At 35.8% G+C, this 16234-nt stretch overlaps 1 protein-coding gene across 2 annotated transcripts in view; it reads right to left on the bottom strand.

Moving 5' to 3' along the window:
* Nucleotides 1-1056: 1056 nt before the first annotated feature.
* LOC103521527 (protein pangolin, isoforms A/H/I/S-like) overlaps nucleotides 1057-16234 on the bottom strand; it is a 98107-nt gene continuing 82929 nt past the window's right edge. The window contains exon 4 of one of the 2 annotated variants that reach the window (XM_026832231.1): nucleotides 1057-1335. In XM_026832231.1, coding sequence (XP_026688032.1) covers nucleotides 1303-1335 — 33 coding nt within the window. In that variant the 3' untranslated portion in view covers nucleotides 1057-1302. Of the gene's footprint in view, nucleotides 1336-9291; nucleotides 9420-16234 lie in introns of those variants that run through there. The other variant, XM_026832228.1, reaches the window with a different exon arrangement.

The raw sequence follows: 16234 nt of genomic DNA, 5'->3' as shown, positions 1-16234 counted from the left end.
TCATCTGACAGACTGTCTGAATCTGACAAGTCAGTCTCTCAGATCTCAGAGACCGTCAGTCTCTCAGACGGTCTGAAGTTTTCCAGCCACTCACATTCAGACTGTCTGACAGACCTAGTCAGACAGTCTGAGCGTGAGTGCCTGACATTAGGACAAGGAAAGTGAAAAATGGAAGCTTTTGATGAATAGGTAATAACTAATAACAAACATACACATCGATTTCTAGTACCAACTTCACTTTTGCAATTCCAATCCTCATTACATCTGTCTTCCTCTTCCAATGAGATAAATATTTGAACATAATACCTGCCGAAATATTATGTCTGTGGATTTACGATAAAGAAGAATCTCAGAATCTTTCAGAAATTTCACGCCTTTTTGATTTCCATGGAAAAAAGTCGTGTCATGTGGTTTCCTTACAGGACAGAATATTTTATCATTACGCCTAGATATGAGAATGACATAAAGCAAGAATAAAAATATGTATTACTGATTCATTCAACAAGTCCCAACTTATTCAAGACGAGAAAATAATTAACAAAATTTCAAAACAGAACCCCAAAGTCAGAAAGACAACGAAAGTTAATTAATCTTTCTCTTAGTCCCATGCATACTCTCCCAATATTCTTGTCATGTCAAACCCCCCTGAAATATAAATATTCTTCAACTGATTCTTTTTCTTCCCTTGGATTCCGTTTTCTTATGTTTCCTATCCATTCATCAATCACTCTCATCAATGAAGAGTTTACTCCAGGTTCTGTTGCTATCACAATGATCACCCAACACCAACGGTTCCTTGGTCTCAACAAATAGATCTTAAATTGTTTTGAGTTTAATAGAAATTGATCCGAGTCTGCTTGGTTCAAATGAAATGGATTAAAAAAGGTGAATTCCTTTTGAGACTCAGACCATCAGGTTGACATTAGACGTAAAGCCTAATGCCAAATCTCCAATGAATGAGGAATTAGGTCAATATTAAAGACCCCAAATATGTACTATGACATTAGACGTAAAGCCTAATGCCAAATCTCCAATGAATGAGGAATTAGGTCAATATTGAAGACCCCAAATATGTACTATGACCAAGACCAAGTACCTATAAAAAGCAACAAGTGCCGCCTAGATTGGCCTAAAGCTAATTACTTACTATATGAATGATGTGTTCTGGCTCAAAGCTCCTATTACTACTTGTGCAATAGATAAATTTTGGTGCATTAGGAACACAAAGTAATACAGAATAGTCATCAAGACTTACCATAACCAATTATTTCTGTGTATCCTACGCTTATCTCGTATCAGAATTTAGTGTAATAATAATTTTTCACACAAACTTACCTGAAAACAGAAGAGAAATAATACATTAGCTTATAAATAATTATGTTGGTAAGTCAAACAATACATAGGTATACATAGAAAATTAGAAATCAAACGTCTCGCCTAGTTAGTTGAGGACGTATTATGCATTTTCCTAAAAATTCGCAATTTATTCCAACCGAAAACCATCCCTTTTGAAGATATTGTTGCTTTTTCCATATTTGAAGTTAATAATTTTAAGCAGAAAGAAGGCTCCGTCAGAAAGATATGCGATTTATCAACATTTTAAACGAGATTTTAAAAATCTGTCAAAACTCCCCGAGGAGATATGAAGGGTTTGGGTATAGGAATCAGGAATTTGCTCAACATATTAAAGAAATTGATGGTCAAACCCTTCCTTGCAATCCATTAGGATTTTAGGCATCAATTAATATTGTGTTCAAATCCTTTGAAACACCACACGTTTTAGTATCTATTTGTACATATTATCAACATCTTCATCATGGTAAAAATACCTGAAATAAATGTGAACAGCCTTCTGGACGCATAACTTCTTCATATACATATAAAAACAAATAAAAGGGGAATGAGAACGTTAATTATTTGACAATTTACATTGATATGCGTATACAGAGTGGTAGCATGAAGTTATTAAAATTAAAGAAATATTGTTCTGAATTCCAAGAAGGTTCATTCGATTGATTTCTATCAAAAAATTTACTATTAATCATAGATCCATCCACAATCACAACTCAACAGTGCTTAATAACCGTTCAATGTAAGCAATTTAATTTGACAATAGACACAAACGCATTGCAAAGAAGATCTTTGTATTATTTGGGACATCAATATCTCGTATTTCATGCTATATGAACAGTTTACATTGTGTTGGCAATAGATATTGATAATTCAATTATACGTGGATGTCTATTATCCTAAATTCCCCAAGACCTGCCTGCTTCTTTCTTTTATGTTTTCATAAAATATTATCCTCCTGCTATTTACCTCTATTTTTTATCGGTTCAGTCTTCGTGAGAAGCTAGAGACTGTCCTATATCTACACACCTAATCCCAAGTATAAATAACACATACTGATGTGTATGTACATCATTTGTACACACATGTGAATTTATTTTGAAACTCCGTGCACATATAGGATTAGGCCCCGAGCTGAGAGTGAGTGAGACAGAGAGACCAGAAAACTAAGAATAGCAGACAGGAACAAACTTCCGATTAAAATTATAATTTTTTCATCGTCTTTTATTAGATCTCCCTGCTTCTCTCCTTCCTCTTCTAATCCTCCTCCCCAGTCAGTCCAATAGTTGATAGTAACTTAATAATAAAACACTGGATTGTACTTGATTTGAACCCTACTCAATGGAATTACCAAAACCCTAACGGTATGAGGTACAAATACCCAGTGTCCACTTGGAGCATTGGATATGCAGAAAATTACTTTTATTCCTGATCTGATTTCAAATGGATAAGATGAGAAGAGAGGAGCACTTGATACTTTAGCACCCTGACTAGAACCGGTTCGGTTCGTGGTACTCTAAATATTGATAAATATGAAGAACAAGACAGGCGAGAGAAACGTTACAACCTAACGAGAAGATAACATAAATAATAAATAAATCATCAACCAAGAGGGAGGAGATGAAGAGAATGGAGAACAGAAAGAGAGAAAACAAATGATTGAAGATAATCACGGCACACCGTGTATTGATAAGCTACGAGTAACTACAGGTATACAAGACACCCTTGTGAATCCTACACTTACAATCATTATATCACACAGTACAGAAATGATAAGTCAAGAGTTGAGACACCAAAGTGAATTTATTTAAATAAAATTTATTATTCTAGCTAATTATTATCCCGGGGGTTTTAATTTATTAGGACAGGTAGGTCACAGCGTCAGAATTTTGAATAATTGGAAGACTTGGAAAGAACACTTTGGGGAAAATGTAAAATTGCATTCGGAATAATTCGGATTTCGGATACTCGAGTCATTCAATTGTACAGGGTGGTACAATCAACCACACTATCAATATACTTTAACATTTTTATTTTTCTTTGAAGCACTACATTCTGCAACATGTAGCATTATCCGGCTGTGTATAGACAGGGAGGCACTTGGTATTGTAAGAGCAACTGAGAAGCATGCAGAAAACATAAAAGTCAATGAATTCTTACATAAGGAACCGACATTCTGCAACATGTAGCATTATCCGGCTGTGTATAGACAGGGAGGCACTTGGTATTGTAAGAGCAACTGAGAAGCATGCAGAAAACAGAAAACTCAATGAATTCTTACATAAGGAACCGGAATGACACCTTAGCAGTGTTGCCAAACTGGACATTGGGCGCACCCTGTATATCAATCTATGCCAAATGAAATATTATTCGCGCTTGTTGTGTTTGTTCAGAGTTTATTATTTGCCTTATATTCTATGTTTGACTTGTATTATTTATTTCATCTGACTTGTGTACGTCCGCACTGGACATTGGGCGCACCCTGTATATCAATCTATGCCAAATGAAATATTATTCGCGCTTGTTGTGTTTGTTCAGAGTTTATTATTTGACTTATATTCTATGTTTGACTTGTATTATTTATTTCATCTGACTTGTGTACGTCCGGCTAGAATATTATGCCTTGAGTTTGAATTAAATACCGAAGGAGTTCAACCATGGCCCTATGCCGCCAGACATCACCAGTATGAGGGAGAGCTATTAGATTCTCACGTCTTTGGGGTTTTGGTGTAATTTTTTAAATCAATGCTACGTGAATACAACATAATGTCCAATTATTCCAACAGAGGGATCCTATAGTTTTGTTGTTCAACCTGCAATTTTGTGGTTTCCTAAATAATCATCACCCATTTGGTTGAGATTTCCTCTTGATCAAATTCTAAGCAGGACTATAAGAACCGAGGAAAGGATGCTAGACCTTGAAGTCATGAAATTAAAAATACAAAATACCTATATACAATATGCCGCCAGACATCACCAGTATGAGGGAGAGCTATTAGATTCTCACGTCTTTGGGGTTTTGGTGTAATTTTTTAAATCAATATTTAGAATTTAGATAATGAATTACACAGTTCTCAGATTGAATTACCACCATAAAAAAGAAGGAAGAAATCTCAATACCTTCCGTTAACTACCTATTTCGTATCAAAAATTCAATAAATGAAAGAAGAAGAAAAAATCACCTTATCAAAAAAGACTCTCTTACGGTACCAATAAAAGAACCTAAAATAAATAACCTTTCTATCACAACCATTTCATGGGAGGACCTTTCACTAATATAATTATGTAATTCTTTTGGTTTTGGGGCATGGATAGCAAAAGGAGCACAGAATTTTTTCTACTGAAATACATCTTGTATTTTTTACATCTCAGATTTTATTTATTTCATTTTGCTCCCAATTCCTTAGAAAAATATTTTGACAGGTTGTTCCTTCGCATCAATGTTGAAACGTAAAGTATGGCGGAAGAGGTAGCAATAGCATGGGGAAGCGGAATTGAGTCATTTTCATTTGTGTTCCCATTTGTTCGAAATCAATGTTACTCAAGTGTATGCTTGTTTGACATAGTGATTGCTAATATCAGGAGTTCATGTTGAATAACATTATTCGGTGACTTCTTCAGACAAACAATGAAATTGGTGTCAAAAAAAACTTTCCGACAAAATGTGTGCTGATTGCGATTTTCAATAAAGATTTCTCCAGTCTACCAATAAAATTATTAGGTGTTGAAAATCAATAAAATTCAGAATTGACATAAAATTTCTATCTAATTACTGTCTTCATTAAGATTATCTGATTGCGATTTTCAATAAAGATTTCTCCAGTCTACCAATAAAATTATTAGGTGTTGAAAATCAATAAAATTCAGAATTGACATAAAGTTTCTATCTAATTACTGTCTTCATTAAGATTATCTTCCAAAATACTAATAGAGTCGTTAAATGTCATGCTAATATGGTTGACATTTTCAGTGAAGTGCATCTCATGGACATGCAAATAAATACGACAACTTCCAATAGGTGCAATGGTGCATAGTTCAACCTAAAACCCTGTGCAGTTGAGGACTAAACAAAAAGCTATCATTTCTCAGCATCTTGGCGCATTCTCTCCTTAATCTGCGATTTTCTGGTGTAGGGCTGAGATCATTTAGGTCAAGTGCTAATGCTGTTGATGAAAATGATATGAGTAACAACCACGCAGTCAATACTACGAGTATGATAAGTTCAACAGAACTCTATGAACTTGGACCAAATCGTTTCTTACGATCACAGATTAGGAGCGACTATTACAATCATACCAGATACGCCCCTCCTTACAACTGACAACTCCTTGCCAGACTTGCCTACCTACTAGCTGATATAATTGCCCCTACTTACCTACTGTAGACGTAATTTTCAATCAAAATCCTATAAGGTTGAGTTGTAACAACGTGAAAGTTATCCTGTGCAGTGTCCCGTGCTATCAATGTGTTATAATCGTGCTCAGAAATACTCAGAATGCTCGGATTGGTGGAAGATGGGAATGGGACAATGTCCGTAAACCCGTACCTGAAGGATGTCCCAATGGGACAGAACTCTATGAAGTTACCTGTAACTCTATGAATTTACTTATATGTTACCTGAAGGATGTTTTAAGATTATCTTAACCAAAATACTAATAGAGTCGTTAAATGTCATGCTAATATGGTTGACATTTTCAGTGAAGTGCATCTCATGGACGTGCAAATAAACCCGACAACTTCCAATAGGTGCATAGTTCAACCTCAAAAGTCAAAATTCTCATTCGGGGTATCCAAATCCAGTTTTCAATTTCTAATCCTAAGGAGTGCCCAGGCCCTAGAGTACCAATACAAGCACTCTTATTAGAAGAGAAGTGTACCATCTAAAAACAATAATCATTATTTTCGAGGCACTTAAAATTTGAACATAAATTCCTCCGAGGTGTTTTAAAGGAGGAAACATGAGGTGAGGACTCATTATAAATAATATATTAGACTCAGCCTAGCACATTTCTTCCTCTTAAGTCTACATACAAACATCAAACCTGAAAGTCCTGAAACCCACCATGTTTTACATTCCATTTCCATAAGGACTTGGTATAATGATTTCAAGAAAACATCAGCAAGGGGTTTTTTTTTTTACAAATAAGAATCTTAATAAAGAAAAGGAAATTATAGAAGATATTAGAACTAATGAAATTGAAGGACTCGAAACTAATTAATACTCCTTGTTTTTACAATTACTTTGTACACGTAGGTATCACAACTTTGAAGCCCACTTGCAAATGAAAAGGCTTACTGAATAAATGAAGACAAAAGGAAGTTACAGCTAACAATAGAAGCAAATTTCTTTATCAAAAGAATCCACAATGCTCTTTCTTCCCGATTTTGAAAATTTGGACCGATTGCAATACTTTCATTACTAGTATAGCTCCGCTATACTGTTAGTAATAGAAAGTAAAAAAGGAAGTTACAGCTAACAATAGAAGCAAATTTCTTTAACAAAAGAATCCACAACGCTCTTTCTAGCTTATTGGAAACTGGAGAACACACAAGCATCCCATAAAGAACTTGAGTCAGGTAAGGTTGAACCCAAAATAATTACTCCACTCAGTCTCATCAACACCTTTCTACTTCTCAACAAACTGAACAAACCCGTCATCAAGCGTTCACAATCCCAGGAACAACAACATCCCAGATACTTCAAACAACATACAAAAACTTAGCGTGTTATATATTGGACATTAAGCCCACTATGAGGAGACAATGCATTGTATATTGTACCTTTGCTTTACACGAAACTTTGTACGTATAGATAGGTAAGCCTTGCATCATCCGGATCGGATTATTTCAACACATTACTGTTTAATGTTTATAGTCACCGCGCTGCACCGAGTTTTTTGAAATTTCGATTCCCCCACTATGAGAGGAGACAATGCATTGTATATTGTACCTTTGCTTTACACGAAACTTTGTACGTAGAGATAGGTAAGCCTTGCATCATCCGGATCAGATTATTTCAACACATTACTGTTTAATGTTTATAGTCACCGCGCCGCACCGAGTTTTTTGAAATTTTTGGTCTCGAACCCCTAACCCCCAGACTAGAGAACTATCCAGTATTTGTAACGGTTCTGCAAACTGTTGGAACATTATTTGCATGTTTTGAGTTGTTTCTACTCCAAGATTACAAAATTCCTTTCCTCAACAGATTAAGCTGAAATATTTCTTTCGATTAAATTATTTGACACACTCACACATTCTACAGAAATTTAAATCATTATCAGCTCATTCCAAATCGCGGGGAAAAATACATAAACTGACACAGCTGCTTGTTTTGCGTTCCACTGAATCAGGTTTTATGATTAATCAATTATATTTCTGATTATTTTCAGTTTTGATTATTTATCAAAAAATATGTTCTCTCTATTATGGTGTGGATATTTTTTAGGCAAGTTCTCTTGGCCTGGCTCAAATGGAACAAGTTAAGTAGCTAGCTATTCAAACACCTCCTTTACAACTTGTCCCGGTGCAGGATGCTAATTTTGTCCTATTATACAAACCCTATCCCTATACCATCACATACTACAAGTCCCATACTACAAATCCCATACCGATTATCAAATCAAGACCCACCGACTACACCCTCGTATTCACACTAGAGTCATAATTATTATTAATAAGTAGCCAGTTAAACTGTGTTTCCACTAATAACTAGTTCCATGTGGTAATCAGTTAAACACGCAACTCTTAATTGAGGTAGTTCACGCGTCAGTGAAAAACTTTGTGTGTGAAGCCACGCATTGTCCTCAGCAAGTGTGCGGGGAGGTGCGCGGATGTCAAGAATTTGATGCAATGCCCCGTAAGCGGCAAGTGCTAAAAAAAATCACATGTAGATTTATTCACACTTTAAATCCGTTTCCAGTCCAAACTCGATTTTCCTCTAGTACCAACTTCACTTTTGCAATTCCAATCCTCATTACATCTGTCTTCCAATGAGATAAATTTGAACATAATACCTGTGTACCCAAAGTCAGAAAGACAACGAAAGTTAATTAATCTTTCTCTTAGTCCCATGCATACTCTCCCAAAATTCTTGTCATGTCAAACCCCCTTGAAATATAAATTTTCTTCAACTGATTCTTTTTCTTCTCTTGGATTCCGTTTTCTCATGTTTCCTATCCATTCATCAATCACTCTCATCAATGAAGAGTTTACTCCAGGTTCTGTTGCTATCACAATGACCAGATGACCACCCAACACCAACGGTTCCTTGGTCTCAACAAATAGATCTTAGATTGTTTTGAGTTTAATAGAAATTGATCTGAGTCTGCTTGGTTCAAATGAAATGGATTAAGAAAGGTGAATTCCTTTTGAGACTCAGAACCCAAAGTCAGAAAGACAACGAAAGTTAATTAATCTTTCTCTTAGTCCCATGCATACTCTCCCAATATTCTTGTCATGTCAAACCCCCCTGAAATATAAATATTCTTCAACTGATTCTTTTTCTTCCCTTGGATTCCGTTTTCTTATGTTTCCTATCCATTCATCAATCACTCTCATCAATGAAGAGTTTACTCCAGGTTCTGTTGCTATCACAATGACCACCCAACACCAACGGTTCCTTGGTCTCAACAAATAGATCTTAGATTGTTTTGAGTTTAATAGAAATCGATCTGAGTCTGCTTGGTTCAAATGAAATGGATTAAAAAAGGTGAATTCCTTTTGAGACTCAGACCATCAGGTTGACATTAGACGTAAAGCCTAATGCCAAATCTCCAATGAATGAGGAATTAGGTCAATATTGAAGACCCCAAATATGTACTATGACCAAGTACCTATAAAAAGCAACAAGTGCCGCCTAGATTGGCCTAGAGCTAATTACTTACTATATGAATGTTCTGGCTCAAAGCTCCTATTACTACTTGTGCAATAGATAAATTTTGGTGCATTAGGAACACAAAATAATACAGACTAGTCATCAAGACTTACCATAACCAATCATTTCTGTGTATCCTACGCTTATCTCGTATCAGAATTTAGTGTAATAATAATTGTTCACACAAACTTACCTGAAAACAGAAAAGAAATAATACATTAGCTTATAAATAATTATGTTGGTAAGTCAAACAATACATACATAGGTATACATAGAAAATTAGAAATCAAACGTCTCGCCTAGTTAGTTGAGGACGTATTATGCATTTTTCTAAAAATTCGCAATTTATTCCAACCGAAAAGGAGAGAAAGAAATGACTTTTTGCAGAATTGTCATCAAAAAATTTACTCCGCCCAGAATAGATCTTTCCACAAGAAAATATTGAATCACTGTAGAACAGACATGGGATGTTAATAATAAAACTCATCTCCTAGTAGTGATAGGCAGGTAATGCCCGTCACTATAGTGTGCAGGTAGCCTCATAGACCGGACAAGAATCAACGGAAACCAGAAGTATAGTCATAGAATTAGATATTCCTGGATTTAAGCCAGCTTGTAAATCGTGACCATAGAAATCCCGATATTTTCTACCAGAACAATTCAAGCAAGTTCACGTAAACCAAACAATATGTGAATAACATCCAAATAACACATTGTACGCATCAAATCAGTAGCAGTTCACACAGAAATATAATATATCAGGTTCAAATCCCGATATTTTCTACCAGAACAATTCAAGCAAGTTCACGTAAACCAAACAATATGTGAATAACATCCAAATAACACATTGTACGCAACAAATCAGTAGCAGTTCACACAGAAATATAATATATCAGGTTCAGTATAAATCAGTCAGAATCACAATAATCAAAGGAAATACTGAATTCAGGAGTTTTGACATCTCCACTAACTTGATTCAGAAGGAGTTTTGACATCTCCACTAACTTGATTCAGAAGGAGTTTTGATCCGAGCTATTGTTAACTGTATGTAGATTTGGAGAAAAGATTCAGTTTCAAAGGTGATCCAGATTAATTAAGATCTAGATAAGACGAAAAAAATTCGGGTAATTTCTTCACAGGGGACAGATATACCCTCTTAGTGTAAGGTGTTGACAAAATTCAAGGAGGGAGGAATAAAGAAATATGTCCTAACGTATAAATCATGCTGTATTTAACATCCATGGGGGTGTAGGTGTTAAGCTGCTTAACAATAGGAGGTATTCGCACCATCACCTTACATTGTAAACATGCAACAAGCACCCGAAATATTATGTCTGTGGATTTACGATAAAGAAGAATCTCAGAATCTTTCAGAAATTTCACGCCTTTTTGATTTCCATGGAAAAAAGTCGTGTCATGTGGTTTCCTTACAGGACAGAATATTTTATCATTACGCCTAGATATGAGAATGACATAAAGCAAGAATAAAAATATGTATTACTGATTCATTCAACAAGTCCCAACTTATTCAAGACGAGAAAATAATTAACAAAATTTCAAAACAGAACCCCAAAGTCAGAAAGACAACGAAAGTTAATTAATCTTTCTCTTAGTCCCATGCATACTCTCCCAAAATTCTTGTCATGTCAAACCCCCCTGCCTGAAACCCACCATGTTTTACATTCCATTTCCATAAGGACTTGGTATAATGATTTCAAGAAAACATCAGCAAGGGGTTTTTTTTTTTACAAATAAGAATCTTAATAAAGAAAAGGAAATTATAGAAGATATTAGAACTAATGAAATTGAAGGACTCGAAACTAATTAATACTCCTTGTTTTTACAATTACTTTGTACACGTAGGTATCACAACTTTGAAGCCCACTTGCAAATGAAAAGGCTTACTGAATAAATGAAGACAAAAGGAAGTTACAGCTAACAATAGAAGCAAATTTCTTTATCAAAAGAATCCACAATGCTCTTTCAGCTTATTGGAAACTGGAGAACACACAAGCATCCCATAAAGAACTTGAGTCAGGTAAGGTTGAACCCAAAATAATTACTCCACTCAGTCTCATCAACACCTTTCTACTTCTCAACAAACTGAACAAACCCGTCATCAAGCGTTCACAATCCCAGGAACAACAACATCCCAGAAACTTCAAACAACATACAAAAACTTAACACGACCAGATTTTGAAAAGAAACTAGCGCTTGGATTTTGAAACTATTTGATTGTTAGAGGAAAAAATGGACACTGATGGTAACAACAACTGTGGATTTTTTACTAACACAATGGAGTTGAATGGAGCGAAATACTCATAGATTGGTAGGTGAAAATATTGACTAATTAGTTAATAATTATTGATATTTTGGTGTTGCACAGTGAGACGTGAGAAGAAAAATTTGCACTTGAAAACCAAGATCAGACGAACAATGTCATTTCAACATCTCTTCACCAATACAGGAAAAAGTAACTAGGTATACCTACATATGCACTCCTTTTCAAAACCGAGCTATTGTTAACTGTATGTAGATTTGGAGAAAAGATTCAGTTTCAAAGGTGATCCAGATTAATTAAGATCTAGATAAGACGAAACAAATTCGGGTAATTTCTTCACAGGGGACAGATATACCCTCTTAGTGTAAGGTGTTGACAAAATTCTAGGAGGGAGGAATAAAGAAATATGTCCTAACGTATAAATCATGCTGTGTTTAACATCCATGGGGGTGTAGGTGTTAAGCTGCTTAACAATAGGAGGTATTCACACCATCACCTTACATTGTAAACATGCAACAAGCACCCGAAATATTATGTCTGTGGATTTACGATAAAGAAGAATCTCAGAATCTTTCAGAAATTTCACGCCTTTTTGATTTCCATGGAAAAAAAGTCGTGTCATGTGGTTTCCTTACAGGACAGAATATTTTATCATTACGCCTAGATATGTTGAACAGTTTACATTGTGTTGGCAATAGATATTGATAATTCAATTATACGTGGATGTCTATTATCCTATATTCCCCAAGACCTGCCTGCTTCTTTCTTTTATGTTTTCATAAAATATTATCCTCCTGCTATTTACCTCTATTTTTTTATCGGTTCAGTCTTCGTGAGAAGCTAGAGACTGTCCTATATCTTGAAAAGTTCAAAACTGGGAAATGAACAAGGAAAAGCAAGATATGTATTTTCTTCTTTGTACTTAAAAACCAATAGTTTCGGAAAACTTTGAACAGGCACACCGTGTATTGATAAGCTACGAGTAACTACAGGTATACAAGACACCCTTGTAAATCCTACACTTACAATCATTATATCACACAATACAGAAATGATAAGTCAAGAGTTGAGACACCAAAGTGAATTTATTTAAATAAAATTTATTATTCTAGCTAATTATTATCCCGGGGGTTTTAATTTATTAGGACAGGTAGGTCACAGCGTCAGAATTTTGAATAATTGGAAGACTTGGAAAGAACACTTTGGGGAAAATGTAAAATTGCATTCGGAATAATTCGGATTTCGGATACTCGAGTCATTCAATTGTACAGGGTGGTACAATCAACCACACTATCAATATACTTTAACATTTTTATTTTTCTTTGAAGCACTGCATTCTGCAACATGTAGCATTATCCGGCTGTGTATAGACAGGGAGGCACTTGGTATTGTAAGAGCAACTGAGAAGCATGCAGAAAACAGAAAACTCAATGAATTCTTACATAAGGAACCGGAATGACACCTTAGCAGTGTTGCCAAACTGGACATTGGGCGCACCCTGTATATCAATCTATGCCAAATGAAATATTATTCGCGCTTGTTGTGTTTGTTCAGAGTTTATTATTTGACTTATATTCTATGTTTGACTTGTATTATTTATTTCATCTGACTTGTGTACGTCCGGCTAGAATATTATGCCTTGAGTTTGAATTAAATACCGAAGGAGTTCAACCATGGCCCTATGCCGCCAGACATCACCAGTATGAGGGAGAGCTATTAGATTCTCACGTCTTTGGGGTTTTGGTGTAATTTTTTAAATCAATATTTAGATAATGAATTACACAGTTCTCAGATTGAATTACCACCATAAAAAAGAAGGAAGAAATCTCAATACCTTCCGTTAACTACCTATTTCGTATCAAAAATTCAATAAATGAAAGAAGAAGAAAAAATCACCTTATCAAAAAAGACTCTCTTAGGGTACCAATAAAAGAACCTAAAATAAATAACCTTTCTATCACAACCATTTCATGGGAGGACCTTTCACTAATAAATCTGTCAAAACTCCCCGAGGAGATATGAAGGGTTTGGGTATAGGAATCAGGAATTTGCTCAACATATTAAAGAAATTGATGGTCAACAAACCCTTCCTTGCAATCCATTAGGATTTTAGGCATCAATTAATATTGTGTTCAAATCCTTTGAAACACCACACGTTTTAGTATCTATTTGTACATATTATCAAGATCTTCATCATGGTAAAAATACCTGAAATAAATGTGAACAGCCTTCTGGACGCATAACTTCTTCATTTAAAAACAAATAAAAGGGGAATGAGAACGTTAATTATTTGACAATTTACATTGATATGCGTATATACAGAGTGGTAGCATGAAGTTATTAAAATTAAGGAAATATTGTTCTGAATTCCAAGAAGGTTCATTAGATTGATTTCTATCAAAAAATTTACTATTAATCATAGATCCATCCACAATCACAACTCAACAGTGCTTAAAACCCTTCAATGTTTTGGCTCTCAAAGTCTTTGTAACAATTAGCCTGGGTTCCTCCAATGTTTGAATCCTGTATATACCGGTATGTTCAATGAACACTACATACACAATCCACATTACACACCTAATCCCAAGTATAAATAACACATACTGATGTGTATGTACATCATTTGTACACACATGTGAATTTATTTTGAAACTCCGTACATATATAGGATTAGGCCCCGAGCTGAGAGTGAGTGAGACAGAGAGACCAGAAAACTAAGAATAGCAGACGGGAACAAACTTCCGATTAAAATAAAAAAATTTCATCGTCTTTTATTAGATCTCCCTGCTTCTCTCCTTCCTCTTCTAATTCTCCTCCCTTCTCTCCTTCTTTCTTATCTGAATAACTTCAGACGAATCAGACCGTTGTGTCTATTGCGTTGGACACCTAATAGGTCTTCACGTGAAAATATTTAACAGACGTCATTCAAATATTTCAAATGCATAGGACTTCGGACTTGATTGTGTCTATTGCGTTGGACACCTAATAGGTCTTCACGTGAAAATATTTAACAGACGTCATTCAAATATTTCAAATGCATAGGACTTAGGACATTGTTTTACTATTACTATCCCAAGAACAATTTCTCGGCACAATTTATTGGGGTTGGTGGAAAGAGAACATTAAGAAAACAATGGTATGACAGGCGAACGAGAAATAAAGATGAAAATAAAGAGAACATGTTTGTCAACGCCCTCTGTGATGTTCAACACAAAACCTCCATAAAGTAAAAAAAACCATGCAGAACCTTCATAAAGTACAACTCAACTGTACTCATGTTAACCCTTTGAATAACAAGATTAGTGAGGGTCGGAATATGAGGTCCTATCCAAAGGATTATAGGCATTTGGGTTCAAAACCCGATTTCAAAGAAAATCCTAAGGAGGATTAAACTAGAGAGATGGCCATTCAATAGTGCTATCTTCCAGAAGTAAGAGAGAGAGAGAGAGGCGTGAAAGGTTCGTCACAAGTACAGCTGAAATCTTTTCTTCTAACACCTCAGTACCTCACAGCCAGACCAATCATAACACAATTTCACAGTTTTTCTCCTCGGATGAAAGGGTTAGCAGCCGATTTCAAAGAAAATCCTAAGGAGGATTAAACTAGAGAGATGGCCATTCAATAGTGCTATCTTCCAGAAGTAAGAGAGAGAGAGAGAGAGGCGTGAAAGGTTCGTCACAAGTACAGCTGAAATCTTTTCTTCTAACACCTCAGTACCTCACAGCCAGACCAATCATAACACAATTTCACAGTTTTTCTCCTCGGATGAAAGGGTTAGCAGCCCCGTCATAAAGCAGCAACCATCTGACCAATGCCCTATGATACTATAGTACTAACGACGCACCTTCAAGTTCCAGCCTTCATCTTGATGTCCTAATAAAAACAACTGAAACTTTGCAGACCAAAGCAACTCCCTGGTCTGGTGAGATATTTTATTTGTCTGGGGATACACCCCCCCCCCCCCCCCCCTCCACACAAGCTGGGCGATATTTGACTTTGAAGCAGAGTGAGAAGACGTGGTGTGTAGATAGGAATATGAAGTTCCGTCAGTGCCTGTAGGTAGAAGTGAACCTGACCCGCACTAAGAGGTTGAAGAGTTGGACGCTAGATCACATCCTTGTAGAACAAAGCCTTCCAAATGGTTGTCAAGTGTTGTGGACTCCACCCACCCTCATTGAAGGATGTTGGCAGCAAGGATGTTCTATAGGACAGTAAGTGCGCTAATCTATTGATTCCAAGTTATCTACCAATAGTCAATTTTCCTCTTTCATCTCAAGCCCCATGTCGTGGCTTCTCCTAACACTGACCCATTCTTTATTATGACAGTAAACAATTATTTATATTATATGTTTATTGGTTTTATGATCTCAAAGTAGTAATCATATTGATCGTAAACCTGTCAACTCAATCTGTTTTTATGACATTAAGGCCCGACTATGATGAGGAGACAATGCTATGCTATATTGCTACTTGTGCATTTAGCACGGAAACTTTGTATCGGTACGAGAAGTGTGAAGCCTTGCATTCATCTGGATCAGATTATTTCAACGACATACGCTGATTTAATGTTCTATAGTCACCGCGCCGCACCGAGTTTTTTGAAATGTTTTGGTCGTCGACTGACCCAACCCGCAGAACTAGGAGGAGCGTATCGCGGAGGTTTTGTAACGTTGTCTGGCACAGAGCATCTGTTGGGACATATATTTGCCTATGTTTTGAGTGTGTTT

The sequence above is a fragment of the Diaphorina citri genome, unplaced genomic scaffold (genome assembly GCF_000475195.1).
Source record: "Diaphorina citri unplaced genomic scaffold, Diaci psyllid genome assembly version 1.1 scaffold75, whole genome shotgun sequence".
Lineage (NCBI taxonomy): Eukaryota > Metazoa > Arthropoda > Insecta > Hemiptera > Psyllidae > Diaphorina > Diaphorina citri.
The sequence above is the reverse complement of the archived record's forward strand: the minus strand, read 5'-3'. Positions and strand labels throughout refer to the sequence as shown.